The sequence below is a fragment of the Rhipicephalus sanguineus genome, chromosome 1 (genome assembly GCF_013339695.2).
Source record: "Rhipicephalus sanguineus isolate Rsan-2018 chromosome 1, BIME_Rsan_1.4, whole genome shotgun sequence".
In the NCBI taxonomy this organism is placed as follows: domain Eukaryota; kingdom Metazoa; phylum Arthropoda; class Arachnida; order Ixodida; family Ixodidae; genus Rhipicephalus; species Rhipicephalus sanguineus.
The window spans coordinates 194,056,503-194,069,774 of record NC_051176.1 but is presented as its reverse complement, the minus strand read 5'-3'; the positions used below and the strand labels follow the sequence as shown (position 1 = coordinate 194,069,774).

Below are 13,272 nucleotides of genomic sequence, written 5' to 3'. Positions count from 1 at the left end.
AAGATGGCAGAGTGGATTAGAAAACAAACGGGTAGCTGAGCACACACTAAAGTACTACCATAAAATCCGGAATGTAGGTTGACCCCCCACTTCTGACTAGTGAAAATACAAAAAAAAAAAGTATACGGAACTGAAAGTATCAGAAGGCGCTTTTGCCATGAAACAAACGTAATTTGAAATAGTGCACAGTGAAAATATCATTTATTTATACATGCTTTTACACGCAAGGTCCGATAAGTACTTAGCCTTCAAAAGAAAAACGAAAATTTTGGAATGGTGTCGATTTATTTCTCGACATAGTCCTCTTTCAACTCTATACACTTGGCCCAGCAATCCTCCAAATTCTTGATCCCGTCATAAAAAATACGTTTTCTCCTGAGCTGCAAAGTAGGCTTCTGTGGTGGCGATAACTACTTCATTCGACTCAAATTTTTGTCCGGCGAGTGACTTTTTCAAGTTGGGAAACAAGAAGAAATCACTCGGGGCCAAATCTGGAGAATACGCTGGATGGGGCACCACTTCTTAGCCCTTGTTCGACCAACTTAGTCGTGGCGACGGCGCTGGTGTGAGCTGGTGCGTTGCCGTGGTGGAAGAGCACCTTTTTCCTCACCAAATGTGGCCGTTTTTTTTTCACAATTCGGCGTCAAATCGGCCCAGTAATTCGGCGTAGTAGGGTCCTGTCACCAATTTGCCCTTCTCAAGGTAGTCGACGAAGATCGCACCTTGAGAATCATGGAAAATGGTGGCTGTCACCTTTCCGGCCGATGCGACAGTCTTCGCCTTCTTCGGAGAAGGTTCTTCGGGTGCGGTCCACTGTTTCGACTGTTCTTTGGTCTCTGGTGTGTACCAGTGGATTCATGTTTCGTCGACAATCACAAAACAACGCAGGAACTCCTTCGGATTACGCTTAAACAGCTTCAAACACTGCTATGAAGTGGTCTCACGGACGCGCTTGTTGTCCGGAGGGCACAAACGCGGCACCCATCGCGCCGACAGCTTTCTCATGACCAAAATTTCAGGCAGGATATGACCCACGCGGTCTTTTGAGATGCCTACTGTCTCAGCTATCTCGCGCACCTTCAGTCGGCGGTCTGCCAATACGAGGTTGTGGATTTTTGCCACGTTATCGGCCATGGTAGCCGTTTGTGGAGCCCTGGGTGAGGCTCATCAAAAACCGACATGCGACCACGTTTACACTCGTTGAAACAATTTTTGATGGTTGCCATCGAAGGAGAAGGCTCACCGTAGACGGCATCCAGTCGCTCTTTGATGTCGCTGCGCGATTTCCCTTCCAAAAACAAGAATCGAATCACCGACCGATATTGCTCTTTTTCCTTTTAACGGACACGCGAAAATCACCTGCTTCCTGAAGCGGCAAAAACCAAACCGCGAGCCCGATTCGACTGGACCTTTGCATGTGTCCCTCTTAAGAGAGCGTACTCAATGTCAGTGTATGTCTCATGTGATAGCGTCGTGTTCTCGCGGTGAGGCTAAGTACTTATCGGACCACCCTCGTATCTTCATAAAACGTCACAACCGTCTTGACAGCATTAATTTGGATGCACCTAGAGGTCCCCACTAGCAATCGCGACGTGAGCGCGGCTCGCGGTTAAACTGTGCAGCCTTCATCTCCAGCTCTAGATACGCTGCGGTCTGGTCTGGCACCAAAACAAGGTTTTCTTCTGATCGCTGCGTGTCGTCATGTGATCCTTCAGTGTCCGCCAGTAGCGAATGCTTCTGTGGTGCACTCAGTCTGCTTGCTGATCATAGCCATACATGCCGCTGTAACCTGAGCTGCCGGCATCTCAGGAAGCAACAAAGAGTATTCGGCGGGATTGGAGCAGCGAGAACGCCCGTGCAAAAATAAACTTTCAGGCGTTGTTTGTGACTCACGGCTCCCGCTTCATGTGCGTTAGCATCCCAACACACCTTTCACACACTTCAGACCAAATTTCTTTGTGCATTCGCGAACTCGATTACTGTTTTCTTGGAACGCTACGGTGAACTGTCATCGGCCATCGGTCGAGAACAAGAAGCAAAGCACCTCGGAGCAAAATAGATTCACAAGACAACAACAAAAGCGTAAAATGAGGCCACCCACGGCACAAGGCTGGTAGTAAACAAAGCGACGCCGATGGAGGTGGTTGACTTCAGCTGCCCTTAGTAGCCAGACTTGCGAAGTTTTTCTGCCAATGACCGGTATCTAAGACGGGGGTCGACTTTTTAGGGCTGTTTTTTTTTTTTTTTTTGAAAAAAAAGTTCAACCTATATTCAGGTTTTTACGGTAGTACCTTAGCTCTGCTCCAACACCATACGCCATGCTTCTCAGTCTCAGAAAAACTTATTGAAATCCTTTGGAATGTGCCCACAACCAGCTGCCATGAAAGCACGGCCGCTTTGAACAGTGGCAAGTGAGTACAGATTAAATTAAGAAAAGGCTTGCAGAACACCGTTAGTGATACAAAATGCATATGGAATGGCTGTCGGCCAAGTGCAGTTGCCATGCGTTACTGTCACGTGCAGTGATTAGTTCTTCAGCGGGAGCACTCACCAGCAGCAGAGCAAGTGCTGCATCTACATGCTCCCAGTGCCATATTTCAGTAGCTGAGCACTGTTCGTTATTGTAGACACCGAGTCAGCAGCTGCCGATACAATTTCTTTATTGGTTTTTTAGTGGGTTTACTGCTGGCATAAGTGAATAGGTGGTGATTCAACATGTAGCATGTGTAAGCACAGTGATGGTAAGCGCTAGGATATCAGAAGCGTGTGTTCTAGCTCTGATTGAAGGGCGCAGCCTCTTGTTGCAATTTCAATATCATAGTTTTAAAATAAACGATGCTTTATAGAAATAAGTTCTTGTGTGCAATCTTTCAAGGTTCAGAGCTTGTTGTTTTTAACTGATACTACATTCCTTGTCTTTGCTCGTCATACGAAGTGATTTGTATTGTTGCTTATTGTGGGCTCATTGCTCTCTAGAATGCCATCATGTTTGGCAAGAAGAAACACAACGATGTGCAGTTCTACACCGAAGTTGGAGAAATCACTACAGATTTGGGGAAACATCAACACATGCATGATAGAGATGATCTTGCTGCAGAGCAGGTGAGTAGTATTCTGTATTGTTTGTCATGCTTATCGTGTTTACTCGCTTAATTATCGCACTTTAACTGACACAGACTTAAAAGTGTGTGTTCACTCTGCAGGATAAAATTTTGGGGGAACCTGGAGTACCTAGAATTTAAACAAGTTTCAGGTGCGAATTCTGATATTGGTTACCGTGACTGTAACCAAAGAATCGAATTAAACTAAGCCTACCTTTGTAGTAAACGCTTATGTTCACTGGAGCATTGCATGATTTGCTCCAGAAAAGGGGTTGCATGCTTGGGGTGTTCGCAAAAACTGCAGAAGAATTTTTTTGGAAACCACTAGTTGGGTCATCACCTGTCTATACTATGCTTTACCAATCACCGATCTATGCTGTATCACCAATATCACCTATCACCTATAGTGGGAGTGATGATCGACATAGGGAGGTGCAACTTTGAAGAGTCTCAATTGATTAACAGATGGCCACCTTCGTTTTCACTCCCCTGAAGGAGAAACCTTGTCAGTTCGGTAATGTCAACAGAATAAACTCATTTTTTGTAAGAGCCATTTAAAAGTCCTGGTGAGGCAACTAGGTGTACGGTTTCACATTTTTCTGTGTATACAAAATAGCCAAAGTTGATCACTTTTGAACTCCCCAAATTCCTGTTACTTCTCCCATAGGCTGAGCGGGAATTGCGCCAGAAGCTCAAGACTGCCTTTAAAACATTCTGTGAGAAAGTGGAGGCAGTTACCAAAGGAGAAATTGAGTTTGACACACCCTTCAGAGACTTGGGCTTCCCTGGCGTACCCTACCGCAGCACTGTACTCCTCCAACCAACCTCGGGCTGCTTAGTCAACTTGACAGACTGGGTGAGGAGGCACATCTTGAGGATTTCGTGTCACAACATAAGCTTCAATCAGTCGATGCGCACAGTCCCTGGAGTGCATTTTAGTGCTGGATGTCACCCCTCAACCTTGATCTCTTCCATTCCATGCATTGCACAGTAGAATTGCTGATACATTTTTTGGGGGGGACAGATAAAAAAAAAAAAAAGAAAAGAATGTCATGAAATACAGTAGACTCTTGTTAAATGGAACCTGAAGGGGCCAGCAAAACATGGTCCATTTAACGAGTTACATTTAATTAGAGACGAACAGGGGTGAAGAATTCAAGTACAAGACCAATCATATTAAGGCAGCTCAGTTTCGTTTAAGAGATTTAATTCCATTTACTGGGAGTCTACTGTAGTGCTCAATTTGTGTTTGAGAAGGTTCAGAACAAGAATTACTATTAAGCCTGTAAAGGTTTGTTTAGATGTGAATTTGGTCTCCTGATATTGAGACAGAGATGTATTGCATATACAGTAGATTCTTGGTAAATGGAAATCTCTTAAGCTGAACTGCGGCTTAATCGGAACAGTTGCTTAAATAGAACAACTGCTTCTTATATGATTGGTTTTGGGCTTGTATTCTGCATCCCTGTTCACCTCTCACTAAACGGAACTCCTTTTAAATGGAACAAGTTTTCCTGGCCCCTTTAGGTTCCGTTTAACGAGAGTCTACTGTACTGTAGGTTGGTTTTACAGCGAAAGCTGTTATGAGATCACAACAGCAGATTTTGCTGCTGCAGTGATCCGCCACCACCGGTTGCTGTAACCGCTATCGCGCAAAATGAGAAAATAAGATATCCTGGGTTGGATGGGATTTGAACCCGGGCCCCTGCGTGGCATTAGAGTACGTATTCTACCTCAAAGCAATGCTAGTGCTTGAAATCCATTCGCAAAGAGACCCCATACAGGTGTCACGTTGGGCAACGATTTGCGTTACTATCGTATAAACGCGTGTAAGGGCCGCACTTCTTTTTTTTTTTCAAGAAATGAGGGTCAATTTTCAGGGTGTGGCCCATACACGCAACTTTTTTTTTTAAAGTAAAAACGCACCAGTTAGCGAACTAAGAGCGTTTATTGCAGTATACAACATTTCTTGCGACATACGTGCTCAATCGTCGTCACTCGGCGAGTCCTCAAATTTGGAGTCCGAGATGAGATGGTGTGCTGCGAAGCGCCGTCACCCCACAAGTAGTCATCTTCCGTGCCATCCAAGCTGTTAGATATCCCGGCGACTTTAAAACTTCGGCGACTTAAAACACAATGTCCGTCGACACCGAGCTCCACGCAGACAGTATCCACCCAAGTACAGTCGCCAAGGCTAGTCCCTTCACACGCAGCATGTCCGTTGTGAGTGCAAGACCATCATTCCGCACTTCAATCACATAGCGGAGCAAGTCTTCTTCCAAATCGGGAAACTTGCACTGCTCTCCTCGGAAAGCGCCCTGAGTGCTGTTGGTGTTTCGCAAGGCTTCTTTTTGAGCACTCCAACGTCGAACACGCTTCTCGTCAGCGTCGAATTTTCTGCCGGCGGCACATTTCCTATGCTCGAGGGCATACTCAATCACCTTCAACTTATAGCCAGCAGTGTAGCTATTCAGGTACTTGCCCATCTTGCCAAAACGTGAATGCCGTGTAGAAAACAAGCTAGCACGAAGGTCATCGAACAGTGCAGAAAACTACAGCAAATGGCTGACTGAACTGCACAAACCGAACAACGCGAATGCCATGCCAAAGTTGGTGATGCTAATGCCGATATGGATAGCGCCGATAGCGCGTTTGTATAGAGATGTGAGAAGCTAAAGATAAAATCCTGCTTTAACCTTTTGTTGGCGGGTCTATGAATACTAATAAAAAAGTTAAAATTTTTAGCCCACTTCACGAACATCTTAACATGAATAAAATCCAAATATATATATACTCTGGTGACGGTGATGATGGTTGCGTTGCCTTGCGCTATCTATCGACTATGCGTATTGGTTGAGGAAAGTGTGGGTGCGGCCCTTACGCGGATTTTTTTTTTTTTTTTTTTTTTTTTAAGAATATGCACTTCAAGAAAACAGGGTGCGGCCCTTACACGCGTTTATACGGTACGTAATAGAGCCTAGTAGAAGAATAAAATAACCAGGCTTCATACAGTGTGAGTTGTGTAGTGAGCGGGGTCGTTTAATGTTTCCGGGCTCAGCCGTAATTTTTCATCATCAGCCACAGCATCAACGAAGTGCATATAATGCCTTGCAGATGTGTAGCGGTTAACTCCTTCTCTGCAGAATGACAAATAATGACATACTTCACAGAAATTACGATTTATGGCGTAGTGGGCACCTTGCTAGTGTTCTTCTGTTAGTTGCCCCTACAGTGGGCACTAGAAAGGCTGCTCTTCCAGCTTTCACTGAGACTGTGCTGCGTGTTCCACGCAAGCGTGCCGTTTTTTTTTTTTTCTTTCTTTTTTTGTAATTACTTGTAATGGACACCGCCTACTTGGGTCATTTCGCGGCAGCGGCCGCATTTTCGATGGAGGCAAAAATGCTTGAGGCCCGTGTACTTAGAATTAAGTGCATGTTATAAAGAACTGTAGGTGGTCGAAATTTCCGGAGTCCTCCACTATGGAGTCTCTCATGTCATGTTTTGGGACGTCAAACCCCAACAATTATTGATATATTTGGGTCATTCCACGCCAACCGTTCCAATTGTGGTGCTCGGCCAAAATTGCTTTCGTTAAAAAAATTCCAAAAGTTATACACCTATGAACATTTGTTCCACAGTGTTTTCAAAATATTTTGCGTGGTAAAAGTTGTCTGCGCATATGAGGGCCATTTGAATTTAGCAAAATGCTGGAAAACCAAGCGCAAAAAAAAAAAAAAAGCTATGTGGTGATTGCTGAGTGCATTCTTTCAATATTCGTGTTTTTGCATTTCTGAACATTGTGCTTTTTTATAAGTCATTTAAAAAATTATGATGTTTTTAACTTAGCTCACAGGTAACTTTGAGCTAACAGCGTTTAGGGGGAATTTCTTCACAAAAGACTGTCATAGACCGAAAACATGTGTATTATCTCCTAAAATTTTAGTTTTGCCTATGTTGGACTAACTAGGCTCTAGAATGAAATCCTGAACTTTGCAATAACGCTGCTTTGGCCTATGTTGAGATGTCTGTAACCCACTGAAGTGGTCCAGGAGTCCAAGAAAAAATAAGCAGAAAAGCGCATATGATATAGAAGCATAGCAACTTTCGATAGTATTTTTAATCTAAGTAATTTGTTGTGTTCTAATGGAGAAAAAAAATTTTATCTTAGTCCCAATTGTGCATTATTTGGTTGGCACCTGGATTCATTAATTGAAGTAATTTGCATTTTAAAGGAGCCCTGGAACACTTTTACAAGTAACCATTGAATGGCTTCATTAAAGGAGTTTATTGCCTCATGGATCGACTGCTGCTAAAATTTTTAGAATTCGTCGAGTACGAACAAAGTTAGAGATTAGTCGGAAGCTGTAATTGCTTTCTACCCTCTCCCGACGAGCGCACTGGAAGCAAAGCAGGGATGGATGGCACAGGGGAAATAAGTTATGTCACGCGCGCGTCATGACCTTCAGCATTTTTTTTTTTTTTTCTTCAAACTCGCAGCTTACTTTCAGTGTGATCGCAGCCACGTGACAGCCTCCTGCGGCGGCCTCGGTAACTGCAGCAGATGATGCTCAAATTGGCCAATGGCTGTAAATTTGGGTACATGGCATCATTTGTAGAAAGAATAGGGAACGATTTCTAGCAGACCTTGAAAATTAATTTTAAATTCCAGGCCGTGCTGCGCAATAATGTTTGGCTCGCGTGTTCAAAGGCCTCGACTACCGATCGGCAGCATTTTCTGGCTATGCTGAAAAGGTGTTGCAGGGCCCTTAACGAAGAAAAAATAATTTTTGAAGTTTAATCCCAACGTTGCATTATTTGGTTGGCACTTGGATTCACCTCATAGCATACTGGAGGGAAATGCAAACCATGGTTGTGCAGATGGTGGCTTGTGAAGTGAGCAATGAAAGCAGTGATCACCAGGAGTTCCTAAGAATTTAAATCCCTAACAAAGGTGGCAATCTGGGCACGTTGGTAGTCCATTTTTAAGAATGGTAAAAGCACTCTAGAGCGCTATGTGTGGGTGTGTGTGCCTTCTTTGTCGTTGTCTCTAGTTCGCTTTTACCGTTTTTAAATCCTTGAGGTATGCTTACTCAAGGTCAATGGGCAGTGCCTAGACAGGGTACGTGGGCCGTGTATGCATTGAGCCGTATGGGCAGCTGCCACACCCATGCTAGAGATGTGCACTTGCTTCTTTGCCGTGCACCTCTTCCTCTTGCCTGGACGTCCAACATTGGGCATAGGGGAAGACAATGCACATCAAGGCGTCTTACTCCTGCTTACTTCTCCTCTTTTGCTGATGAGATAGGCTAAGCCACATGACGTAGCCAGTTGCCTGGTGAGCTGGAGGCGTCAGGCAATCAGCATCCCAACGGCACTGGCCAGTTTGGTGGATCCTCTGCGATAGTGGCTGCAGCTTGCTCACTCATGATCCACGGTGGTGCAGCAATAGCTGATGTTTTGTGCATTGTACACAGTGTATTTAGATCAGGGGGTATTGAAAATTCGTATCACAGAAATACTTATTACCGAAGTTTTACTACATAAACATAGTTGCTTTGATATTCATTATTTTTTTCTTCCAAATACAGCCGCCATTCATCGTTACCCTGGAAGAAGTCGAATTGGTTCATTTTGAACGAGTGCAGTTTCATCTCAAGAATTTCGACATGGTGTTTGTATTCAAGGACTACCACAGAAAGTGTGCCATGGTCAATGCCGTACCTATGAACATGCTTGACCATGTCAAGGAGTGGCTCAAGTTAGTCTTCATTATGTTCTGTAATCATAGGTAGAGCCTGCAACCCACAATGCATGCCTTGCTTCCCCTAGAATGCAACTAAGGCTGTATTTCACGCAAATTCTTGAAGCAGCAATGTCTTAGCTCTGAATGACTGTCAGTTAAGTTTTCAGATGTGAGCGATCATACTGGTACTCATGTTATTTTACGGTATGTGGATGCATGCTTAATTAAGGGACAGATGTGCTGTACTAGTCACAGAAGCAGAGCGCTGACCTAACTAGCAAGTAATCGTCCCAAAAAGCCCAGAAAAGCAGCGCGACTTTTACGAAGAAAACACAAGAGAAGCAGAGGTTTAGTAAGTCTTCTCATTCTTGAAAATATTCTTAAGTATAATAAAAAAGTAGCTCATATGCATTGAGAAGGTACAAAAAATTACGTTCATTATTTTGTACAGCGAGAACATGCGCAACTGTGAACAAAAGTGCATGTTCACTTTTTAACATAGTCTCCAGGGTAGTGTCCACTCTGTTCATTGCACTTTTGCCAGTGCATGAGTAATATTTCTTGTCAGCTCCCCCAACATATGCTTTATTTGAATGCTCACCTACGCAAAGTCATTGACAAACTCTTTATCAGTGAACATGATAAGCACTAAAATACCCAAACTTGAAGGAAACATGCAAATAAGCCCTGAAAATGTCACAAGCGACTGGGAAATTTTACAAGCAAATTGTAAAAAAAAGAAACCCAAATCAGCTTATTATAGGTGTAAATGGCAACTCCGGCTAGAAGTACTTTCTTTTGTTTCATCTTTTGAGATGCTTAACCTGTAACCAATGCCTGTTCCTCCCTCCGTGTAATACCTTCGTCATGAGCGCGTTTGGGGTTTCTTTCTAAAAAAATTTTAAAAAAATGAAAGTCCCTTCCCAATCTGTGTGCTTTTCAATGTGACAGGAGTGTACTACGGCGAAAGAGACTTAATCATTCTGCATGCGATAGTTAAGGTTAGACCGTCTCAATTTTTTTTTTCCTCTGTTAATGTGCAATTGCTGGTGCACGCAGTTTGGCTAGTTTGGCCGCTTCGTAGGCAGACGATTGGCCTTATTTGTGACTGCTAGTGCTCTATAAATGCAAATGTTCAGCAGAAGCTACAAAGGCAGCAGGTATTTTTCATCACAGACAAGTGAAAAGTATGAATTGAAGCCATGGAGCTGTCCGAATTAAGTGGCTTTAAAATGAATTAAAAACATAGCGGGCCAACCAGGAATTTCAGATTTCTTTGAAGTCTACTGTATTTAGGCTTTCCTTAAGCTGCAGTGAGAGCTGCACTTTTATTTTATTGATACTACATGGAATTCAAGGGTGATAACACTGTGCTGATGGCACCAAAGTGCTACCTGTCCAACTTACTGGCCCTAAACTCTGAAAGGGCCTTGAATTGCATCCGAGATGCTCCAAAACACTAAGTGTGAATGCCAAGGATTTGTACTCAAGGGGGGGGGGGGTGCAGTGTGAGAGAAAGGTGGCAGCTAGGTAATAGCCAGGGTTTTGTCAGATTCATCTGTGGAATATTTGAAGGCCCTAGAGTTGTCTAGTATCATGCAGTTTGAGCATGCTGTCTGTGGAAATGACATGTGGAAGTGTGCGAATCACGTTTTGTTTTGATTAGCTCATATTCATCCTAATCCTTGTGAGTGCCTGTCAAGGGGCCTGGTAGAAAAAAACACTTGCTGGGGTAGGGCTCTGTTGTACGGCATGACGAGATACTACCCTAAATTCTAAATGCCTTTTAGTGGTGCATTCCGTGTATTTGATATTTTATTTGTTCACCACTGATTCTGTGATGGTGGTGCATTTTCATGTCAAACACATAGAAATTCTGCTGAATCAGCTGTGCATCACCTGTCAGAAACACTGTAGCAGTGCACAGGTGGCCTAAGGATATTTGGTTTCAAGTCACTTCAAGCACCCTCATTGTAATAATGTTACTGCTTTTTCTGAATGCAATTTTTTTTTTTCACCTGGTGTTGATTGAAATGGCACAAGCCCCTTTTTAAAGCTAGTCTGAAATCCATGAGTTATTGCATTGCAACTGTATACATTAACCACGTTTAAAGCACACTTGTGGAAGTCCTGCCGCAAATTTTTTGCCATGTAGTCGGTGCCACACTGATGTCATTAAGCCATAGGAAAATGTGCTATTCATGTAAATGTATACGGGAAGGAATGAAGTGCAGGAACATGTTTGTGCCTATCGAGAATAACTTGAAGAGCTCACACTTGAAACCTACCTGGGTTAACGTCCCACAAGTGATTATGTTGACTGGTTAGTTATGGCAGCGAAGTAGGATAGACAGGAGCTCCGACTACGGTGCTTTGCAGGGCATACATTCGAGACAAATTTTGATGCACTGAACTGTCACAATTGGTTAGTTGTCTGCGCAAAGTCGTCAATGATGAATAGCAAAACGGTCGGTTGTTCTGTACTGAAGCTTTTTTTTATATGGAATCGGTCGTAAGAAATGTCCATATACTAAAGCAGTCCAAAAAATTTTTGACCTCCGCTCTGTGCAATGTCTTGAGGCCAACATTTCATAAACATATGCTTGTAGATGTGTGGCTGCTGTCTTGTTCACATTTTGTTTTATTGGCTCTTCGTATAAAACTGTATTCGTTCTTGTGCAGTTCATGCGACATTCGTTACACTGAAGGCATTCAAAGTTTGAATTGGACCAAGATAATGAAGACTATCACTGATGACCCAGAGGGCTTCTTTGAGTCTGGTGGTTGGTCCTTTTTGGACCCAGAATCTGATGGTGAAGAAGGTGCTGGGGATGACGATTCTGAGGAAGATGACCAGTATAACCCGAGTGAAGAAGAAAACTCTGGTGAAGATGAATCTGACTCTGATGAAGAGGATGACTCCGAGGACTATTCAGCCTCAGAAGTCAGTGAAGATGAAGATTCCGGCGGTAAGCATCATTTTCCAACATTTGTTACTCTGAAATCGCTGCAGCATACTAATGTAGAACCTTGTTTATGCATTTTTCACGGGATAATGGGATGGTTAGAGGGTGGTGTGGAGTAAGTTGAGAAAAGCAAGAGCAAAGAAACAGGAAAAATTTGAAAATTAGAGTAGTAGTCAACAGCACAGAAATTTATTTTGATCCTTGCGCTTGAAAAGCCATGCAGCATTGCTTGGTGCACTTACTCATGCGCCAACAGCACAGATTTTTGAGCACCTGCGGCGTCATCTCGCAATAAATCTAATAAACAGCCATTGAGGATGTTGGCTCCCGCATCTGGCAAGTGATCACACTGAGCGATAACATTACTGGCCCAGTGTATTATCGCAGTTCGCACAGTGCCAGACCGCCATGGCTTGTAGACAGCAACATGGCCACGCTGGATCGAATGCTGCTTTTATAGCCTGTTCGGTGAGAGCGTCGAACCAGCGCTTTCATGAGTCGATCCGTTTGCGGCCGTAGCAAAGTCTGAAAAGCAACTTTGCCGCAATGCCAGAGTGTGATAGGGTGAAGCATCTCGAAAGTCTGAAGGGGCAAATGTCACAGCGCTAAGGTGCAGTGCAGCCATTGCGCCGATGTCTTTACGGATAAGCACTGGAAATGCACAGAGGCATGATGGTGGCAGGCGGCAAATGTGCCAGTACGACTTAATCGCTGACAACTAGACTTGTGCGAATATTCAAACGTATATTACAGTATTCAAATTCGCTTCAAAACGAATTTAAATTATTCTAAATTTCGAAGTATTTGAAATGGCCCCGCCACGGTGGTCTAGTGGTTATGGCACTCGACTGCTGACCCGAAGGTCGCGGGATCGAATCCCGGCCGCAGCAGCTGCATTTTCGATGGAGGCGAAAATGTTTGAGGCCCGTGTACTTAGATTTAGGTGCATGTTAAAGAACCCCAGGTGGTCGAAATTTCCGGAGCCCTCCACTACGGCGTCTCTCATAATCATATCGTGGTTTTGGGACGTTAAACCCCAGAAGTATTTGAAATGAACGAATAGACATATATAAACCACATGTAACCCCTGTAAAGGTGGTTTCACTGCAGTGGAAGGGTGCTCTACCGTGAATACACCTATCCAGGGGAAATCCGCCCTGCCGCGAAGCCCTACCTCAAGGTCAAATGAACATATTACCCTCACATTCATCATTTATTAAGTTTAAAACCTAGTTATACCGGCTTGTATGCTCAAAGTATGGTAAATTTTAAAACGTAACATATTTTTCAGGTTATTGCATTCTACCGAAAGTCAAATCCTGCTACTATTCAAAGTTGCTTCCACTTCCCTTTAAACCAAAAAGAATGACATTTGCACATGCCCTGTTTCAATTTTAAAAAATACTGTGCAGGTTAGTTGGGTTGTGACAAATATGCTCATTTTTCTTTAAAATATGTGATA

The 13,272-nt window shown here is 43.6% G+C and overlaps 1 protein-coding gene across 1 annotated transcript in view; it reads left to right on the top strand.

The window, feature by feature from the left end:
- The window catches only part of LOC119404816 (FACT complex subunit SPT16), a 135,027-nt gene that overhangs the window by 103,202 nt on the left and 18,553 nt on the right, over window positions 1-13,272 (top strand). Inside the window, exons 20-23 of the mRNA XM_037671491.2 lie at window positions 2,977-3,102; window positions 3,769-3,957; window positions 8,690-8,859; window positions 11,527-11,813. Of these exons, the coding sequence (XP_037527419.1) occupies window positions 2,977-3,102; window positions 3,769-3,957; window positions 8,690-8,859; window positions 11,527-11,813 (772 nt within the window). The remainder of the gene's footprint in view (window positions 1-2,976; window positions 3,103-3,768; window positions 3,958-8,689; window positions 8,860-11,526; window positions 11,814-13,272) is intronic.